Raw genomic sequence first — 22,965 nt, 5'->3', positions numbered from 1 at the left:
GACAGGGAAGTCACAAGCATCATGAATCCCCCCCAGGGGGAGGACGCAGAGCCTCCCCCAAATGAAAATGAAGATTGGCAAAAGAATGAGGAAGACGCCAAACCAGAGGAACAAAATGAGGACAACACGGATCTGAACTCACAACAAGCCAAAACAGATGACAAAGAACAACCCAAAGTCACTTCGACCACCTGCAAGCCAGTGGCGGCTGAACGTCCGAAGATAGAACTCCCGAGTCACCGAATCAATGCTCAGATACAGTATATGAGGGACCATGCACTGATAGGAAAGTTTATAGGACTATGGCCGACAGAGAAAGCACTGTGCGGCTGGATAATAGCTAAATGGAACCCGAAAGGACACATCACCCTGTAGCTGGGACCTAAAGGGTTCTTCACAGCCATTTTTAACTGCTTAGAGGACTGGAACAGGGTTATGGATGGAGGGCCATATTTTTTCAACGCAGCCGGCCTGTATCTCAGGGACTGGGTAGAGCGCTTCAACCCTGATAAAGAAGACCTCAGCTGGGTTCTAGTCTGGATACGTCTCTACTCTCTCCCCATGGAATATTGGGACGAAGCATCTCTACAAGATATTGGGAATGGACTTGGAGAATTTATCAAAGTTGCAGAGGAAACAAAACTCTGAAGATACACCTCTTACGCCCGAATTTGTGTCTACATGCACCTCAGCAAGGCACTTCCGGATGCGGTAAGTCTATACCATGACGATATTGAATGGGTTTAGTTAATTGACTATGAACATGTGTCGTTTAGATGTAGAAGATGCCATGCCCTGGGCCACTTATTTAGGGATTGTCCTTTAAATAAAAAACCCTCAAATCCATCTGCAACAGATAAGCCTGATTCTGATGGCTTCACTAAAGTCGCCAATCGCAGGAAAAGCCACAAAAAACAGCTTCAAATCCTAAGATGCCTCAAGCCAGCTCTTCCAAGCCCTCTACGAGCAACAACTTTGAAGCATTGGCCCGACAAGATGATCTTAACTCTGAAAACCCCGCTTCCTCAGAGAGGGAGCCAAAGAAGGACAAACAATCTGCTCATGTAGACTCCAAGAAACTCCAAGAAGATCCCTTGCCCAAAGATCCTTTCCCCTCTGCTCAGCATAAAGTCCCAACTTGGAATATTCAAGGAATGGAGGTAGATAACACGCAACCTGATTCCAGAATAGCAACAGAAACAACTGAAGGATTAAATGAATCTCAGCACATGGAAGAGGAACCAGAAAGCATAGATATTGGGGACCTAGACATTCTAGGCCTTGAGCAGGCATGCAAAACAAAAAATTATGACAAAATTCCAGAAAGACAACTAGAGAATCTGGAAGTGATCCTCTCACGAGCACAAAGGCAAAAATCCCTAGGTATTCAAACTGGCAGCCTATGGGATGGGAGACATATCACCAAAGATAACAAAAAGCGTGGAAGGAAAATAGATCTTCAACGAACAATTCGTATCAGGGAAATGTTAGTGGAGTCAGGCAGATACTCCAAGCTTACAAAGTACTATAACTCCCTCCCCAACATTTCCCAATGAAGTTAATATCTTGGAATATCAGAGGGCTCAATGGCCTCGGGAAAGGTAGACTAATAAAAAATATGATAATGCAAGAGAGGCCACAAATCCTATTCTTGCAAGAAACCAAATGCAATTCAATCGCTTTGGAAAGAATTGCAGCAAAATCCTGGCCAGGAAGTCTCACAGCTGCAGTGGATGCCGCTGGGGCTTCTAGAGGCCTAGAAATCATGTGGGATGCTCGTACCATTATGCTCAATAACATCCATGCTAATAAGCATTTCATTCAAGCCACTTTTCACATCACAGGGACCAATATACATGGGCATCTAACCAATGTGTATTTTCCCCAGGAGGCCATGCACAAGATAGAAATCTTAAATACCCTTTCGGCAGTCAATTCTAAAAGATCGCATCCACTATGGATCACTGGGGGTGACTTCAACATGATAACCAAGCTGGAAGAAAAAAGGGGAGGCGGGAACAGATTGGATAAGGAAGGAAACAACCTAAAAGAATTTATTCAAAACAACTGGCTTATTGACGTGCCTTTCAATAATGGACTTTTTACCTGGAATAATAAAAGAGCAGGTTTGCATCAGATTGCCTCTCGTCTGGACAGATTCTTACTATCAGACAACGCAATCCATCTAGGTGGAGACTTTTCAGCTTCAATCTTGCCGCTCTCAGGGTCAGATCACTGGCCAATCTCTCTTCAATGGTCTCGTCCTGGCAATACAATCCGAAGACCATTTCGCTTTGAGGCTTTCTGGATGTCTCATTCGGACTTCAATAACCTTATAAGCACTGAATGGAACATTTTTTCTCCTCCAAATGGCACAAAAATGTTTCAATTTCAGCAGAAGCTTAAACACCTCAAGAGTAAGATCAAACAATGGAACCATTCTTCTTTTGGAAATATTTTCCAGGCTCAAATTGCCCTCGATCAAGATATGAAACGATTGCAGTAGAGGATTATTACAGAAGGCTGATCAGATGACCTGTCAGAACAGGAAAAGTATCTTGAGTCACAAATCTCAGAGAGGGCAAAACAGGAAGAAACGCTATGGAGGCAAAAATCGAGAATAAGATGGCTTAAGGAAGGAGAAAAAAACACAAAATTTTTTCACAGGACCACCATCCAACGAAGAATGAATAACAACATCACTCATATTCAAAATGAGCAAGGGGTAAAGATGGAAACACATGAAGAAATTGAAAGCGAACTTCTAAACTACTTCAAGCAGGCTCATCATGAGCCACAAATAGACAGAACTTGTAGGAATTTACAGGGTAAGTTCCTCAGACAGAACACCAAAGGACACCGCTCACAAACATATCACAGATCAATACACCAGTATTTTGACGTGGTTAAAACCCTTAAAGAGGGAAACAGTCCACGACCTGAGCCAACGCGGCCACTTCAGGCAATTTATTAATAAAAGAATGAAAATTTACATATGCTTCTCTCATAGACGGATTACCCTACAAATGACCCTCCATGCGCTTTAAATAGAAATCATGGACCAATTGGGTGTTAAGCCACGGATCAAGTGTCGGTAATACCGAGGAGAGAATGAACCGTCGGATCACTACATATAGTGACCGTCGGATTGTAAGTTACAAAATGTACATAGTAAAGAAACACACTTTACCTAACTCTATACCTAACTCTATACTAGACCAAGTTGTACTTAACTATTTCCTATGTGTTGGAATATCCTAACATCCCCCCTTAAGAACAACTTGGGATAGGATTGAAGGATTTACAAATATGACACAATAGGAGAAGGAAGGAGGCACTAGAGCCTATCCCCCCTTAGTGACAACTTCCTGAACTCCAACCATAAATCGAAGTTTAGTGAACTTCGCCTCTGTGAGAGCCTTTGTGAAGATGTCTGCAACTTGATCATCTGTTGAACAATATTGCACTTCAAGAACATGGTCATGAATGAGCTTTCTGATGAAGTGCATGTGCAGTTCAATGTGTTTGCTGCGCTGATGTTGGACTGGATCTTTGCATAGCTGAATGGCACTTTGATTATCACACCAAATTGTAGTCGGATGCTGCTACTGAAAGCCCAACTCTGACAGGATCTGACGAAGCCACAAGGCTTCCTTACTAGCTTCTACGGCGCCACGATATTTTGCTTCTGCTGAAGAAAGAGAAATGGCACCTTGTTTCTTGCAAGCCCATGTAATAGGTCCTGAACCAAGAGTGAACACATAACCTGCAGTAGACTTCCGATCATCAGGGTCACCATCCCAATCGGAATCAGTGAAACCAACCAATAGAGGAGATGCTTCGGCACTGTAATGAATCCCAAACTGAACTGTACCTCGAACATAACGAAGTATTATTTTAGCTGCTTTCCAATGACTTTCACGTGGGTTTTGCATAAACCGAGCAACAAGGCCAACAACAAAGGAAAGTTCAGGACGAGTATGGGTTAGATACAAAAGTTTTCCTACAAGTTGACGGTATAAGGTAGCATCAACTTCAGGAGAAGTACAAGTGACTGAAAGTTTGACTCCAGACTGAAAGGGAGAAGGGGCTGGCTTACAGTCTTCCATGTGAAAATGGCGTAGAATATCACAGGCATACTTGGACCGAGAAAGGGAAATACCTTCCTTGGATTGCAAGACTTGAAGACCGAGAAAATAATGTAAGTGTCCTAAGTCTGTCATTTCAAACTTCCTTTTAAGGCTAGACTTCACATGGTTTATAAGGTTGGGATCACTACCAGTCAAGATAAGATCATCAACATAAAGAACAAGAATGATAAGAGACTTGCCCACTTTCTTGGTGTAGACAGTATTGTCAGAATGACACCTAGAAAAGCCATTTTCTAAAAGAAAGTTATCCATTTTGGCATACCAAGCTCGAGGAGCTTGCTTGAGACCATAAAGGGATTTCTTAAGCCGACATACAAGGCTGGAGTCTGTTTGTATAAAGCCAATAGGTTGTTCCATATAGATTTCTTCATGCAAGTCCCCATGCAAGAAGGCGGATTTAACATCCATCTGATGGACTTCCCATTTGAAAGAGGCAGCAAGGGAAAGAACAAGGCGGATAGAGTTCATTTTGGCAACAGGGGAGAAGGTTTCAATATAGTCAATGCCTTCAACTTGTGAAAAACCCTTAGCAACAAGACGAGCTTTATGTTTATCAACTTTCCCATCTGGTCCATACTTGGTTCTGTAAACCCATTTGCATCTAACAAGTTTTCGTCCCTTTGGTAGAGGAACAAGATCCCATGTATCATTTGCCAATAATGAATGATATTCTTCATTCATAGCTGCTTCCCAATCTGGATGGCCTGAAGCTTCTGCAAAGGTGTCAGGATCATAATTCACTGAAGCTTGAGCCAGTAAAGAAGAGGCTCTCTCGAACTGATAACGTGTACGTCGCTGATCTGTAGGATCACCGGCAAGATCACCTGCTGCATCCCGAGTAGCACGAACCCATTTTGGAAGCTGTGGAACTGAAGGAGGATCCTGAGAAGGTGGGGGAGGATTTTCATCCTTGCTTTCATCATCTGAAGAAGAAATATTTTCAAAAGTAGAAGAGATAGGGAGAGGTGGCACATCCGTCGAACTAGGCTCGCGGGCCGATATATTTTCATCAAACTTTACATCTCTTCTAATGATAACATTTTTGGACTTAAGTGGAATAATTCTATATCCTTTGACATCTTCAGAATAGCCAACAAAAATACATTTTTCACTCTTTGGTTCTAAAGCTTTATGTTTCTCATCTGGAATATGGGCCCATGCTTCACTTCCAAAAACACGAAAGTGACTTACATCTGGTTTGTTTGAGCTCCATGCTTCTTCTGGAGTGATATTCTTTAAAACCTTAGTAGGAGTGCGATTTATTATGTAATTTGCACAGTTAATTGCTTCTGCCCAATAATTAAGACTAAGTCCTTTAGATTGAAGCATACAATTAGCCATTTCCTTTAAGGTGCGATTCTTCCTTTCAGCTACACCATTTTGTTGTGGAGTGTATGGAATAGTATGTTGCATTTGAATTCCATTCTCAGTGCAAAAGTTGATGAATGTGTTTTTGACATATTCTCCGCCATTATCAGATCTTAGCTTAAGAATTTGATGTCCAGATTGTTTTTCAACAAAGGCCTTAAAGGCCAAGAACATGTTAAATACTTCACTCTTGAGTTTTAAGAAGTATACCCAAGTGCGTCTGGAGAAATCATCAATGAAAGTTAAGAAATACTTGTAGCCAGAGAATGAAGCAACTGGAAGTGGACCACATAAATCACTATGCAAGAGCTGTAAAGGGGCTGAGGCGTGCCAAGAGGCACGTTTTTCAAAACTGTCCTGATGATGGTTTCCGAGTACACATCCGGAACAAACACCATCTCTACAAGATACCATTGGAAGACCTGTCACCATATTTTCTTTACATAGATTCTGAAGAGAGCGATAGTTTAAGTGACCAAATCACTCATGCCAAAGTTTGCTCACTTCATCATTATGAGCAACACATACTGAGGGAAGATTTGATGACCCAAAGTTGTGAAACTTATACAACCTTGTAGAATCATTAGCAATGCCAGTAGCTAAAATCTGTCTAGGATCTGTTAGGTCCTTAATTACAACATCATGAGGTGAAAATTCAACGATTTTACCTTCACCTGAATGAGTTATCTGATATACAGATAGAAGGTTGCAGGATAAGGTTGGAACACATAATACATCATTAAACTGATCATTGTCTAGATGAACAGTTCTAGTCCCTACAACACTAAGAGATCTATCATCACCAACATATATATTTTTGGTGTTACAATCATTTAAAGAAGAAAACATGGCTTTGTTTTTGGCCATGTGATAAGAAGCTCCAGAATCAATGAGCCACTCATGAGAATGAGAAGAAGAAGATACATTTAGTGCATAGCCAGACCGAGATGCTTAAAAACCACATGCAGAAAGTGCCATTCCTGAAGATGAAGTTGAAGTTGAAGAGTGCTCCAAATGGATGTTATGCTTCTTCATTGCTGCTTCCAAGGCTTCCATCTTCTTAAAGCATTTGGATTCTAAGTGGCCATCTCAATTACAAAAGTTGCAATGTGTATCAGTCTTCTTCCCTTTGTTTTTATTTGTCTTATCATTTTGTTGAAATGACTTTTCATTTTGAGGCTGAAATTGCTTAGGACCCTTGTTTGGTTTAGGACCATTCTTTTTAGGATACAACTTCTTAGGATTCTTTGGATTTGGTTGCTGCTAGGCGGATAACACTTTCTTAGAAGAGTTTCCAAGGTGAAGAAGACCAAGGTGTAAGAGTTTTTCTTGTTCTCTTATTAAAGAATCACAAAAGGAATCAAAGGAAGGGGACTTGTAGGTTTGTCCTTGAGAAATGAAGGCTTCTCTTGTAGAATGGAAGGTGGAAACAAACACAGAATAGGCTGGTCCCAACTTAGTAAGAATGGAGTAGATAAGGCTACTATCTTCTTTCTTAACCTTAACACCTTCCAAGAGAAGTCTAAGGGTCTTGAACTTGGACAAAAAATCTTCAATGCAAGAAAAATTATTGGGGTCCAATGTAAGCAATTCATTTTCAAGTTGATGGGTTTTAAGTTCATTTTTAATTCCAAAGACTTTAGTAATTTGTTGCAGTGCTTCATCAGGAGTATCAAGTTCTGCAATATGGAATCTAAGATCTGGAGAAATAGACATCCCTATCAAACCACGTGCCTGGTCTTTCCTATTTTTCCATTTAGCTGCCTTATATTCATCTTTTGGTTTGGTCTCTTGGCCTGTGGCTATTCTGTAAAGACCTTTACTTCTAAGTAAATCCACAATGTAGGACCACCATTGGAAGTAGTTAGTGCTATCAAGAATGACTTGGCATGGACTTTCCATTTTTAACAGAAACTGAAGTTGTAGATTCTGAAACTAAGTGTACCAATGGAAATATCTTGAAAAATTAGGCCGTTTCAAAAAAAATGGTTCTGAAAACGGCTTCTGGATGAAGAAGTTATGGCTTTTTGAAAAAAAAAAAATTGATGAAGTCGCCGACGAAGTGCGGGAATGTGCGGAAATAAAAAATCCGCCCCCACAAAATGGAGACTTGAACCCAAGACCTCTACTCTCATAAATTAGCTTTGCACCAAGTGAGCTATACAAAAAGTTTGAGAGAGAGAGAGAGAGAGACACCAAGTGAGCTATACAAAAAGTTTGAGAGAGAGAGAGAGAGAGAGAGAGAGAGAGAGAGGTTGATGCTTTGGGTTCCATGCTTGCTTTGAGAAAGCTCTTTTTCCCTACAAAACAAAAAACACAAAACCCAACACGGACACACAAAAAAAACGAACCTTGCGGCTCGAAGTTAGCTTTAGCCAGAAACTAGATATTTTCAAAAATGAACCTTGCGGTTCAAAGTTAGCTTTAGCTGGAAACTAAATATCTTCCTCAATGTTTCTGATTTTCCGAGATCACACTAAGGCGCAACGGAAAAGAGCATATGAATGAGAAAAATCCTTCCTTTCTGTTTCTGATTTGCCCAGATCGCACAAAGTCGTAGGGCAAAGAGCATACACAGAAATGAAAGGTATAGATCTGGTAATAAAAAAAGCTAAATAAACTGAAACCGAAATAAACATAGAGAAAATAACTGTAAACTGCAAATAAACATTGTATACCTCTAGTTCTTAAAAATGACGCAGCTAGGGCTACCGGAAACCTTTTCGCATGAAACGAAAGGGGTTCCTCACTGGAACAGATGCTCCCAACACAACAGAGCAGTCCTCTCGGCTCGAAAGCAGTAAAAAACAATAGATCTAGGAAACGACAGCCGGATGCAGTTCTACCGGCTTCAGATTTGGATCACCAATGAACGCGGCCCTCAAATAGCTCTGATACCATGTAGGAATTTATAGGGTAAGTTCCTTAGACAGAACACCAAAGGACACCGCTCACAAACAGATCACAGATCAATACACCAGTATTTTAACGTGGTTAAAACCCTCAAAGAGGGAAACAGTCCACGGCCTGAGCCAACACGGCCACTTCAGGCAATTTATTAATAAAATAATGAAAATTTACATATGCTTCTCTCATAGACGGATTATCCTACAAATGACCCTCCATGCGCTTTAAATAGAAATCATGGACCAATCGAGTGTTAAGCCACGGATCAAGTGTCGGTAATACCGAGGAGAGAATGAACCGTCGGATCACTACATATCGTGACCGTCGGATTGTAAGTTACAAAATGTACATAGTAAAGAAACACACTTTACCTAACTCTATACCTAACTCTATACTAGACCAAGTTGTACTTAACTATTTCCTATGTGTCGGAATATCCTAACAGAACTCACGCCATAGAAAAAATTACAACGAACATTCCAAAAGTTATTATAGAGGAGCATAACCAACTCCTCCTCAGGCCTGTCGACTTACAGGAGGTGGAAACTGCAGTTCGTCAATTGAAAGAGGGGAAGGCGCCTGGCCCGAACGGGTTCACCTCCAATTTTTTCCACAATTTCTGGGAGCTGATTAAAATGGAAGTCTGGCAGGTAGTTGAGGAATCGAGAACTTTGAGATGGATGCTTCTAGCCATGAATGCTACTTTCATCGCCCTTATTCCCAAGGAAGCTCAACCCAGTACCCCTGAAAAATATAGGCCTATAGCCTTGTGCAACTTAATCTACAAGATTGTCTCCAAAATCATTGCGTCCAGACTCAAATTGCTGCTCCCTCTTATCATTTCGCCTGAGCAATCTAGAAATGTCAAAGGTAGGTAGATTACGGATGGCATCATCCTTACTCATGAAATTATCCACTCCCTGAAGCACTCCAAAAGGTCAGGTATGCTCCTTAAAATAGATCTTTCAAAAGCATTTGATAGCTTAAGCTGGTTGTACATCAAAAAAACTCTAATTGCTTTTGGTTTTGCTCTTCCCTAGGTAAGATGGGTCATGAGTCTCATCTCCTCCTCGTTCTTTTCTATTCTGATCAATGGTATTCCCTCATCCCCTTTCATCCTTCTCGTGGTATTAGACAGGGAGACCCTCTCTCCCCCTTCCTATTCGTTATTATGGCAGAAGGGCTAGGCCGCAGCATTAAAAAAGCTCAGCAATCACAGCTCCTAAGAGGATTGTCCTTTCATAACTCTACCGCTTTCACCCACCAGTAGTTTGTTGATGACAACATGCTTTTTGGTCATCCTTCCATCCAGGAAGCTCGCCAGCTCAAAATGTTACTGATGGATTTTTCGGAAGCTTCAGGTGCTAGTATCAATAAAGCCAAATCCCAAATCTTCTTTTTTCATACCCCTGCTAGTACCCAAGCTTCCATAGCCCGCATTCTTGGATTCTCTATTGCTGTCCTCCCTTCCAAATATCTAGGAGCACCCATGACTGACTCAGCCTTGAAGCACTCTTCTTGGAGGATCCTTTTAGAAAATATGGAGGCTCGCCTTATCTCTTGGACTCATAGGGCCCTCAATATGGCAAGTCGTCTAGTCCTTATAAAAGTTGTCCTTCAATCAATGCCGTTGTACCTCTTCTTGATCCTGGCTGCTCCCAAATGGGTTCTCAAAGAAATTAAACATCTCTAGCATTCTTTCTTATGGGGCAATTCAGGTCAAATTCGCAAATGGGCTCTGGTCAAATGGGACACGGTGTGCCTTCCAAAATGTGCTGGTGGAACTGGACTGAGGGATCCTTATCACAGCAACGAGGTCATGGGTGCTCGCATCTGGTGGAAATGGCTTACTGCGCCACTCACCCCCTGGGCCACTCTATGGACAGCAAAATATGCCAGTAATCACCCAACAGAAGAACTAATACGAATGTCAGAAGCTAGCACGGGCTCCCTAATCTGGAATTCGGCTAAGCAACACAGAAGCCTAATTCAGCAGCATAGTTTCTGGGAAGTTAAGGACGGCAATACAACACGGTTCTGGGAAGATTCCTGGCAGCAGCAGCCCAAGCTAAAGGACCTAATCTCACCTCTTCAACTTCCGGAGCAGGATGTGCAGACATATGACAAAGTCAAACGTTTTTGGAATCCTTCTACAACACAGGGAAACAGGCAATGGATTAGTGCGGACCAAATCTTAAGCCATGGAATAGAACAAGCTCAACAAACTCTTGATATAGAATTAATGAAGAGGAAAATACAACATTCAGACGAAAGGGATATTCTTAGATGGGGTTACGAAGAAAAAGGTACCTTCACCACTCAGGAGGCTTATAATATCATTATCAAGGAACATATGGTCAAAGACCCTCTCTGGAGCAAAGTCTGGGACCCTACCATTTGGCCGAAAGTCTCAACCTTTCTATGGCTTCTATGTCAAAACAAAATCCTCACATGGGACAATCTCAGGAAGAGAAACTATCATGGGCCCTCCCTGTGCCCCAATTGCAGGCAAGAAGAGGAAACCACAAAGCATCTTATGCACTCTTGTCAACTTGCTCGCAAGCTTTGGGAAAAAGCCAGTTTTCGATGCCAAAAGGAAGGACGATCCATGGAGACATCATAGCCACTGTTCACAATTGGGATCGGAACCCATATCAAAGCAAGATTTTAAAGTTCGTATGGAAGCTTATCCCGAGCTTTCTCATGTGGACTATTTGGAAGGAGAGAAAACGGAGAATCTTCAAGGATCACTCCTCGCCCCTGGAAATTTATGGAAAATGATCTGTCAAAATATCAAGGAAACATTACTTCTCCAAACCTGGCATGAGGACTTTCCTTCTCTCCCCCAGGAACAAAATATCTAGGCAAATTGGAACCTTCAGTGGAATCAAGAATCAATAACCAAAGGAACATCTCCTCCAAAAGGCAGAACACCTGAAAAATGGCTTCCTCCTCCCAAGCATATGTTCCAGCTAAACTTTGATGGAGCCTCGAAAGGAAATCCAGGAAAAGCAGGCTTTGGAGGGATATTCAGAGATTATAAGGGCGCTCCTCTTCTAACTTTTTTAGGTTCAAATGGATGGGACACCAACAACTCGGCCGAACTGGAAGGACTTTGGCAGGGTCTTACTATAGCTCAAAAAAAGGGATACTTTCCGCTTATTATAGAAGGTGATTCTCAGATCCTCATAAATATGGTCAACAAAATTATGCAAGGCACACCTTCAAGCAAAGTGAGCAACAGTTGGAGAATGGCGAAGCGGCTTGAACTCATTGAAATCTGGCTCTCTTCTCATAGAGCGATCACTCTCAAGCACATACGCCGGGAAGGAAATAAAGTGGCTGACTTACTAGCTAATATTGGAGTAGAAAGTGGATTGGATCTACATACAGGTTCAATCTCTAGGCTGGCCACTGAAATCCAATCAATGGAATACCAAAATCTGGTGAAGAATGAAATGAATCAGGGAGGAGAAGAGAACCCGGATGCGGGTGAAATTCGTGCCTATTAATGGCGTTTAAGAGGAACGATGACACTCGGCCCTGCCAGCTGCTGGCCAGCGCTATTATCCATGCTAAGTCATGGCACCTGAAGGCTCACCTAAGGCGAGAGCAGGTCCACCTGCAGGACGTCTTAAATGATCGCTCCGGCCGAGACAAGGCAGCTGTTAGTTTAAACATGGCGCATTTGCCCTTCAACTCCATTGTTTGCCCCCTTCCTTAAGCATCTGCCCGCTCCAAGCAGGAAACCCCTGCAGTAGAACTGTTACAGGCAATCGCTGTTGGCTTCTTTGCTGTCTTGATTTTGGAAATGGGTTTCATTTCTCCCATTCCCAGCTCTGCCCTTTGAACCCTGCTCAGGCACCCACTGTGCATTCTCTGCTTCCCATCCAAGCGCCCAATTCTCCTGTGCTTCTCCTTCGCCGCATCACTGTGGTCCGTCACCGCATGAGGAGCCGCCATGGAGGCAGCCGAGGTGGGCGCACTCACTCTCAGGCAGCTCATTCAGTTGATTAGCCTCTGCCCCCTGCCTCTCCGCCATCATCTCAAGCTAATTCTCCCCCTCCTAGCCCGCCCCGCAGACCCTTTCCGCACAACGCCTTCCAGTCGACTCACTTCAAATTTCAGAGCAGCCTGAACTGGCCCATTATCACGGCTAATATTACCATCATCTTCTCTGAAGAAGAAGATCAGCTTAGTGCTCCAGCGCGTACCGCGGCAGAGCATTCTCAGGACATTTGCAGAATTGTTGGCAGTCATGGCTCTGAGCAGAACCCGGCAAAAGAAGGCAGAGCCGCAAGGCGTGGCGGATAGCATGAGGAAGGTGACACTGCAGGCAACACTCGGCAACCAGGTGGCAGCTCTCATGGAGCCACAATTTCGATGGCAATTGCTGGCAGCTCAAGCGGCACCCGTCAAGTGATGGATCCTCCAGGTGGCAGCGTGGCTGGTGACGTGGTGAAGGAAGGTGAAATATGGTATGGTAACGCTTGCCCCATCGTCGAGGAGTCACCGGACGAGGACGTCCCCATGTGATGCCACTTGGACTCCCTTGTGCCCTCTCAGAGTTTTGTTGCTGACTGGTTAGGTTCTGCTGTTTTTGGTTTTGTGGTTTTGGTTATGTTTTTGTGGTTCGGTCGTCTGTGGTTCTGTTGCTGACATGTACAACAATTCTGTCAAATGGTGGTGTCTCAACTGCTTCAAATGGTGTTATTTCAAGTTCTCATTCTGGTTTTGCCGTTGTATTCCCGCTCCTATGCATGGTTTTTTGCAAAGTGTAACTGGTTTTCCCAAATATGGGACAGTTTTGATGACCAGAAGAAACTCAGATGCTCTCGGCTGAGGCTTTTGCCTCTTTGTAATTATATTTTTCTTTCCTTTTAATAGAATTAGTTTTTATAGAGAAAAATAATAATAATAACCAGTTAGTTATTATTATTATTAGTTAACAATATTTATATCAACACTGTTTATATTAATTAATATTTAATTAACAATATTTATATTAATAAATATTAAATTAAAATGAATTATTTAATTAAAAATAAAAAATATTTATTTATATAATAAATATGAAATAAAAAGGAATTAATTATTTAATGAATTATTTAATTGAAAATAAAAATATATATTTATATAATAAATATGAAATAAAAAAGAATTAATTAATTAATTAACTGATGATGATGATGATGATTAACGTCCACTAAGACCAATGTGGTCTATCAGACCTCAAGAAAGGAGAGACTAGTTGTCATTCTTCAAAATCTTGTTTCTGTGATCAAAGAGCAGGGAAAGAAGCGTTCCAAGATCACTATAGTTGGACTGGCTTAATAAGTCAAGAAGATTGGAGGTGTGACTGATCACATGGAATTGCGAGTGAATGTGGGCAAGAGTCGAGTAGTCTAAAAGGAAGTTCATTTCATCTTCCACCTTCTTAGTATCACAAATATGACAAATTCTATCGTCCTAGGGAGTCTTGGGAGTAGGTCACTACCCGGTCTCACTCCGAAGCTCATGAGAATTAGTTCTAATCCTAGCAATGTTCATTTTCTTCTTAGTGCTAGTCAACATAGAGAGATAATTCTAGTTATCGAGGGTGGGGTTGATCACCTCCTTATAGTACCTTAGCTTCCTTTTTCCCTCCAGCTCCTTAGCATCCCACATCTTGTCCTTAAAACTGGAAGTAATAGTATCTTTGATACTATCCTTGCTTCCCATGATGATCTCCTCCTTAATCCTCCAAATGTTGAGCCAAGACTAGGCATCTTAGTGCCACTCGCTCTTAAGGCACAGTTGGGGGTTTTGACTAAAGTTATATGCAATTTTAGGGAACCTCTTGGATTCCATATTGTGAATATTCTTCTTATACATTAGATATCTAAACATTGCCACACTTTTAACGGGGGACATGCTAGCTTCGATCAAGAGGATAAGATAGGGAGTATTTCCCTTGATCTTAAGGTTATAGGTTATGAATTGCTTATGGATCATCTCAATATTTCTCCATGACTCCCTAGATATACTGCACCCCCAAAATTCACATCCGTAAAAGATAAAGGGGTGATGAGAGTCTCAAAGAGGAACTTTTTTTACTCCAAATGTAAAGATCAACTGACTTACAATTGTTTTCAAGATCATATTAAGCTTTCCAACCTCCAATAATTAATTTTTCTATGCCATAATTCCAGTTGAGCTGATGATGAAAGTCAATACCCAAATATTTATAAGAAGAAACATGCTTAAGACAATGGTTATCATAGACGAAACTACCATGCGTGATCTTTTTGGATTTAATGATCATGACTTTAGTCTTGTTGGTATTAACTGTCATACCCATCTTGGAGCAGTAGACATGAAGAGTCTTAAGCTGCTTATCTAGGTCATCATGGCTCTTTGCAAGAAGAACGATATCATCAGCATAAAGGAGAAGAGTAATGATAATACCACTGAGCTCGGTGCCTTTATAGCCTGCAGTTTCTAGACACTCCTCTAGTTTATCAATGTAAATACCAAAAAGGGTTGGGGAAAGGGGACAACCTTGCTTAACCCCAATAATAAATTTAATATATTTAGACAACCCTTCATTGGTCTTAATCTTGGCAATTATGGCCTTGTAGAGGTGGCTCACAACAATCCTCAATTCAGGAGGAACCATGATCTCTTCAAGCCTCTCCTAGAGCTTATCTCGGGGGACAATGTTGAAAGATTTTCTAAAGTCCACAAAACAACAAAAGAGATTGGTTTTACTATTGCGATGTTCCTCTGCGATGATCCTAAGGGTGACAAGATGGTTTATGGTCGAGTGATGTCTCCTAAAACCAGCTTGCCCTTTATAGCTCTTTTACCTTGGTTCTAAAGCTAAAGGCTAGAAGCTTTTTTTCCAGAATGAGCCCATAGAGCTTGGTTAGCATGTGGCTAATCATAATGGTTCTATAGTTAGAGGGAACACTTTTGTCCCCATTTTTGAAGATAGGAACAATAAGGCTTTGCATCCAAAGATTAGGGAATCCATGCTTTACAGCCACATTAAGAAGCTTGTGGAGATGAGGAATGCGAATAGATTTTCCCATTTTAAAGATCTCAGCTTGGGAACCTTCAATATCTTTGGCTTTCCCATTAGAGAGCTTATTGATCGAATACTCAACATCTTCCAGAGAAAAAATTTCATCCTTAATAGGAGTGTTTAATGTGGTGCCCATGGTGTCTGGAGAGTCATACAACTTCTTAAGATAGTTATCCCAATTTTCTAGGGGGATAGAATTATTATCTTTAGTTTTACGAACAAGCACATTCCGCCAAAACTTTATGGGTGCAACTTTAGAAAGGTGGAGAAGATGCTCTTGTCTCTTATTAATATATGACCTCTTCTTCCTCTTAATGAGAGCTTTGTATATACTTATATTCTGGAGCTTAATGATTTCATTAGGGGCATCTTTGATTGCTTTCCTGGAAATTTTATAGTGTTTGTCATACTAAGGATTTGAAGTTCTATTATTATTCTTATACAAAGTCTTATTAGAGAATTTTCTAATGGTGGTGGAAAGGGTAGTAGTAAAATGGTAATAAGTTTGATCAATGTTGTTATTATAAGTTAGGCATCTTAAATTCCTTTCCAAATCCCTTAAGAAAAGATCGATCTTACTTCTATCGAAGTGAATGTGACTTTTTATTTCATTGTTCTCCTTTAAGTGGGTGGTATGCATAAAAATATTGAGGGATAAAGACAAAGGTTTGTGGTCAGAGTCAAGCTCGTACCCGTTAAGAATCTCAAAGTTTGTAATATGGTTGAGGACATGGATGTCAGAGATCGCATAATCTATGACGCTGCTACCCAGCCCATGGGAATAGGTCATCTAACCTGAGAGAAGCCATTTATTAATACCATTGCAAATGATTAGGTCCTGGGAACTACAAAGTTTGAGGAGCTCGGTGCTAAATAAGTTCTTGATTATGTCTTCAGATTTTTTGTTGAAACTATTAGCTAAGTGACCATCCTTATCAAGCCAAAAGGGGTCGAGGTTAGATTTGTTACTTAACATAATAGCTTGGTTAGTAGCAATCCGAGAATAAAGTCCCCAAGGAAAAGGATATTGCCTTCATTCCTTAGGTTAAGATGTATTTTTCTAAGGTATTGAAAGGACAATTCTTATCTAGGTATTTTTTCTTATAGGATGTAGAGTTGATAGGGGCGAAATAGAAAATTGCAAGGAAGATATTATTGGTTGTAGAATCAAAGATCTTGATCCAAATGTATTGATTGAAGGGGTCGGTTTTATGAAGTTGGATGTGAGAGGAAACAATGTTCCTAATATAACAGACTATACCACCAAAACCTCTCCTGGAGGATTTCTTATTCCAGGCATACCAAACAGTGAACCCGTCAAGGTGAGTGACCCTAGATTCGCCATGCTCCCAATTTTAAATTAAAAGAATAAGATCAAATATCACTCATGATACAATATAACATAGGACCTTTACACCATGGAAAACTACGATAGTTCCAGAAGAGGATCCATAGTGATGTTATTCCCTATTTATCATTCGTGTTTGGGACTCTGTCTCTAATAATAGCTTTTATATTCCTAATGATTACCCATTTCCCTTCTTTTCTTGCCTCCTTGACCTTTTGTACTTCTTTCCTAAGTTCAGCTTGGTCATATAGAATGAGGTCTTCATTTATAAAGATTCTCATTCCTTTTAGGTTTGGGGATTTCCTAAGTATATCTAATTTATGGTCATTACAACTGACCTTCACATAGATTAGTCTATGTTTATGCTCAAGTATCTTTCCTACCCTTATCGCTTCGGTGAGATAAGTTGTTTGAATTTGAGATTTTTTTCTTTAATTGTTCTTTAACTAATTCTAATGTGTCTTCATTGTTTTTTTCTTCTACCCCAACAATTATAAGTTTTAAGGCTCTTTTGTGGTGCTCATGGTCGAGTACAATTCATTTATTAATTTCTTGTTTTATGGGTTTAATATCTAATTTATTCTCTGTGTTATTTAGGGCCGAGTTATTATGTAGTTGTTCTTTTAGATTTTTAATCATTTTTTTCAAAGTGTCATTTTCTTTAACCATTGCTTGTTTGTTATGTTCGATTTCTTGAATTCTACCTTTCATTCCTTGGAGTTCAGTCTTGAGTGAGAGTATTTTATTTTCTAACGATTTGTGGTTGTTGTCAAGCATTGTAGTTAATTCTAGTTTAAAATGGTTCTCTTTCTTCTCTTCATCTTTCTAAATGTTCTATGTACTCATAAAAACTCTCTAGGGTAATTTTACTTGGTCTCCCTTTGCTAGAGGGGGGTTTAGAAATATGAGGAGAAGTACTCACAGTGGAAACATACAAAACTTAACAAGAGAAAAATAGGTGGGAACATATGGACATAAAAGAGTTGTCAGTAGTTGAATTGAATCTTCTCGATTCACTCGTAGTTGTCTTGTAATTTGCCTCCCTCAGAGAGTGTGTTCTCTAATAGCTATGGGCCTTTTGATGCCAAATGTTCTGCTACAAGAATTCCACGTCTCACTTCAAACTTGATTATCCACATCTAAACCCTTCATATGCTATTTAACAAATCCGCATCGTCAATAATTCATTGTAGAAATCCAATGATCACTCGTTTGAATAACTGAAACCCTTGCCAAAAACAAGCTAGATTCAGACAGTTTCAGTGACCCTATAGTTTTCTTGTAATGATCTGTTGTGGATTCAGAGCTAAAAAAGAATGCCCTCTGAGAGATACGAACTCTCATTAAAAAACCACATGTCTTCGTGTGTGGATTAATGTTGATATATTATATTATTAATTTGTGTTATTAATATTATTAATATTGTGAAACAATGTTATTAGTTAAAATTATTTTATTTTATTGTTAATATTATTAATATTATTATAATCAATATTATTAGTTAAAATTAATTAATATTGTTCATTCATTAGTTAGGAATTAGGAAAAAAGTAATTATAAATATTAATAATTTATAATATTAAAAGTAATAATTTTATGATGATGTCAACATTAGCATTGTTAATAGAATTTATTAGAAATTATATTATTTATTAATGATTAATTTAAGGGGAAGTAATATAATAAGATTAATATTAATTACTAAAATGTAGGAAATTAGTATAAGGACATGACAATAAGGAGATTGATATTAAATATTAAAATAATAAGGGTAATAATAAATTATATTTAACGCATATAAATTTTTATTTAATGTCAAAAATATAATTTGATTCATTAAAATTTGATTAATTTAATAAAAAATAAATATTTATATTTTTTCTTGTAGACATGCTTGTAGTCCATTGGTTTGGTTCTAAATAGAGGGTGTTACCACTACTAGTTAAGACTTTGACATTAGAATGTATGATGTAGCTAATCAATTTGAAATATTGCCAAGGATAAATAGTAGGGTTTGCAAATTTGGTTCTACCAACTAAATGTATTTAATTAGCATAACTCTTTAGAGGTTCATCCTTTGAAATGTCAACTAAAATGACCACAATGCATCTTTTCTCCTTATATTTATGCCCATGAAAATATTTCTCATTGCAATTGTAGGCAAGACCTTTAAGTTGGCTCTCTTCCATTTCAACAAATGTTAACTTGTGGATCCGGAGAGGAATGAGAGATATTGGTGGGATAGTTATGAAGAATAAATAATTACCTTTTTTATTTGGGCATTCATCACCTTTTGGGATTCCCTAATAATTTGTGATGTTTCCAATGAAGTAGTAGTGTGATCCATCAACACTTCGGCATGCATCTTTTCTTTCAAACCATTGAAAATATAACATGCCTTTTGCATGGAAGACAATTTACTTAAAACTAGAGATGAGATATTTGATTGTACCAATTTTTCTAAGTTTACTCAATTAGGCCAAATAATGAATGTATCCAAGTCAAAACTTTCATAGAGGTTTGTTACAAAATTTCCTAAGAAATATAGATTGTATGGGAGTTCTTATGCCATTGCCACCATTATCAACATTAAAGATATAATTATAAGATATCCACATGATGTTTAATTAAGTCATTAATGATCCTATGCAAGGAAAAATAATGTTACTTTCAAGTGACTCGATTCGTGTGGTTGAAACCATCAAATTTATTTAGATCCACATTATTGATTCGATGCCATGTTTGAGTCATAGGGGCATAGGGTCACAAACAAATGGTTGAGAGTTATTCCCTAGGGGATTAGATGATTTAGCTCCATCTAGTTGGCACAGTGGGTTGTATTACTAATAACCCTTGTGTTCATTGTACATTGCCATAAGTTGGGACAATAAATATAGGACTTGGTCTAGTTTGGTGAACTTTTTATTGAAAGAAGCAAAGTTTTTCTCAAGAGAGATGTGGGCATAGTCTATATTGTGCTATAACTCATCACACAAAATTTCAAAGGTGGAGACTTTGTTGTTGAGCTTGTCGTTATGGGTAGGGATATGGATGGTGGTCCATAAGAAAAAAAGTTACTATATTGGTGTCAAGGTGATTACTGTTACTTTTTAGGTTTATTGAAATAGTTTCCTAGTAATGGGTTTGAGTGGGTCCACTAAAATAAGGATTTTTAGAGAGTGGTGCCATGACGATCAATGTGACCCAAGGATTCAACTGGGATAGATCCAAAATAATGATGTGGTCAAGACCAAGACTTTTTTGTTAACTCTTACAAAGTTGTACTCCTAGTTATATAATATTGCACTTAGATAATTCTCAAAATCTTAATATTGTAGTTTATGTAGGAATTTTATGGATTCTTAATATCTAGTGAGATTAAACGTATTCTTTAATATCTCATGAATGCCTGCAATGTGATGCAGGTTGAATAAGTGTAGACCCTATTATTTCTATTGATAAGTTATACAAATTTTAATACAACCCTTTTTTTCATATCAGTTTAATGAACTAATAAGAAGGAGAACAAGGGAGTGTCAAGTGCTATGCATATTTGATAGATATGCAAGGTTCAACCATAGTACTCAACCTAATTTTCCATTGATATAACTTAGGATGCTTAACTATACCCTCAATTTTACCACTCGATTACCTAGGTACTATAGAGTAATCTTCCCAAGTGTTATTCTTAATGTAAATATAGCATAAACATAGTCAATCAACTTATATAAACCTAGTTTCAAGAAACCTTAGGCACTTGTAATATAACATAGGGTACATGAATGTGAAATTCTCTATACAAGTGTCGTCTAATGCAATAATACTTGAAAGGGTACCAATAGGAGATACAAGAGTGTTAAATCAAGTGAAACCTCTTATATTTCTTATGTGTATGCTTCCCCTCTAAGAGTTTTACCTATTGAATGACAACTTATTGTGTTATTAAGAAACATTAGACCATGTATCTAACCTATAAAAATGATCTAAAATATATGCATAGGACAATGCTCTAGTACCACCTATAGTGTTTTTTATTAGTTAATTAAAAGATGTCGAACAAAAATAATAGATAAAATCATATACTACAATCAGAATAACCAAATAAAGAACTAGATGTCCCAAATATTATACCTTTAGTGATATATACAATGTTCAATTGCCTCTTCAAGGGGCTACACTATGATTGAGTAGAGATATGATTAAAAATAACTTTACAAGACATCTCATTACATTGTTTCTACTTCTTTAATAGTACTATCTATCTCCTAGAAACATTCTAAAGAAATTTCTAGTAGGTGGAACCTTCTAGTAATGTTACTTATGTTCATTACTTTCACATTACTACATGGGATTTATTGACTAAAGATGTTATCCGTATATAAAACATATAGAAACGTTGTCTATCTATTAAGGGGGTTAGGAAGGTTAGAACCCTAACAATATTTCCCTCCTATTATCTTATATGGATGTGAAGTTTTGTGTTGCGGCCTATCTAGAGAGTCTTGGAGTAAAATTGAGAAAACACACAAGCCTTCAATAATTTATAATCTTAAAAGTAAAAGAAATACACCCTATCTAGTCCTCAGAAAGTATGTTTTCACTCATTTAGTGTATGCTTATTATAAAGTACTTAATATAGGCATAGTCTAACTTATAGACGAAATTATCTTTTTCACTGGAATTCACCAAAATACGACATTACAATTTTAATATATTTTTTTATTTAAAATACATTTTTGAATTTATATATGGATTAAACACCTAGAAAAACCCATGAGGCACTCAAATTATGAAGATTAAACAATTCAAAATTAATCTTTTAAAAATCTTTGTCCGATTGTGATTAAAATTAACCAGAAAAATGTCGTGGAAAAACCATTTCATCTTTAAGTTAAACTACACCCTTAATATATAAGCACATGATAACTAACATAAAGATAATAGGCCTCCATATTAGAAAAATAGAAAGAGAGAGAAAAATTACACACACCACAAATCACTCTCATATTTGTATTGATCACAAAGATTACATATATATAGAATACAAGTTACTGAATTTGACAAATCTAGATCTTAAGAAAGTGGATCTATGATTGGGATAGACACAACAACAACTCATACACATGGGAAATAATCACATCTAGAATAACACCTCAGAATACTCACTGACAACTTGTAATACACATGGAACACATGACATGGAAGCATTACTTTGAACACCCTCCCTTAATGCTTACATGGAAAACATTAAAAACACATATTATAACAACAAGGATAATCTATGTCTGAATGGTTTTCATCATCACTCGCATCCACTCTAGAATCTTGCAAACACTTCTCTTTCACCACCACATCTTCGAGCTGTCACTCGACCTCCATTTAAAACATTATCGCCTCCGACCATCTTTGATGAACTTTGCAAGATCAATAATATTGACACCTCAGCTTGTCAGGGCTTCCGCGATAAGAGACGTCAAGTAATGAACCATCCTATGGACCAACCACCATCTGCCAGATATTTCGCTTTCGATTATCCATTAGTTGCTAGGATAGGGGTTTGCATATTGAATGTGTTCAAAAGCTGATCAAACAACTTGACCTTACTAACACACGAGAATTGATGTTTTGGACACCGGGGCTTCCAGTTTAAGAACCACCAACCCTTTTTATAATGAGAACTGAAATATTTCACAACTACAAACTCAATAATCATCAAATGGTCACATGTCATTCAGGCATAGACAAGTCACCATGTCCCTCCTTAGCACAAGTCAAAAGTTGTGCATCTGGTTCAATCTTTGTCTTGAAGCTTTTTCGTCTTCAGAAAGCAACATTGGTTAGAGTGGTCAATTCCAACAAACTTACACTCACATATTGAGTTGATCTGACTCAATATTTTTAAATTTAAACTCCAAAATTTGAGATCTGGAACAAGATTGCAGCATAAACATCTGACGCAAAGATATCTTCCTTGTAGAAGTGAAAAATTGAGATATGCCTCCAATTTTAACACTTTTGACATATATCATTGGCCACTTGAAACTCCTATGACCCGAATCTCATATTCAATCCAGATCCATGCAACAACATGTACAGTTCAAGTACATGATTTTGCAGATTTATAA

The 22,965-nt window shown here is 38.6% G+C and overlaps 1 protein-coding gene across 1 annotated transcript; it reads left to right on the top strand.

Moving 5' to 3' along the window:
• Nucleotides 1-1,624: 1,624 nt before the first annotated feature.
• LOC149163341 (uncharacterized) lies at nucleotides 1,625-2,506 on the top strand. Its single transcript, XM_089429094.1, has one exon. It carries the CDS (start codon nucleotides 1,625-1,627, stop codon nucleotides 2,504-2,506), a length of 882 nt encoding a protein of 293 aa, XP_089285220.1.
• Nucleotides 2,507-22,965: the final 20,459 nt, after the last annotated feature.

Source organism: Pinus tabuliformis, chromosome 5_1 (assembly GCF_031772625.1).
Source record: "Pinus tabuliformis cultivar Carrire ecotype Pingquan chromosome 5_1, CPIR1, whole genome shotgun sequence".
NCBI classification, from domain to species: domain Eukaryota; kingdom Viridiplantae; phylum Streptophyta; class Pinopsida; order Pinales; family Pinaceae; genus Pinus; species Pinus tabuliformis.
This window is presented reverse-complemented; position numbering and strand designations above follow the sequence as displayed.

What these genes read in the sequence shown, in the direction of transcription:
- LOC149163341 (XM_089429094.1), top strand. Translation starts at nt 1,625, where the DNA reads ATGCAAGAGAGGCCACAAATCCTATTCTTGCAAGAAACCAAATGCAAT.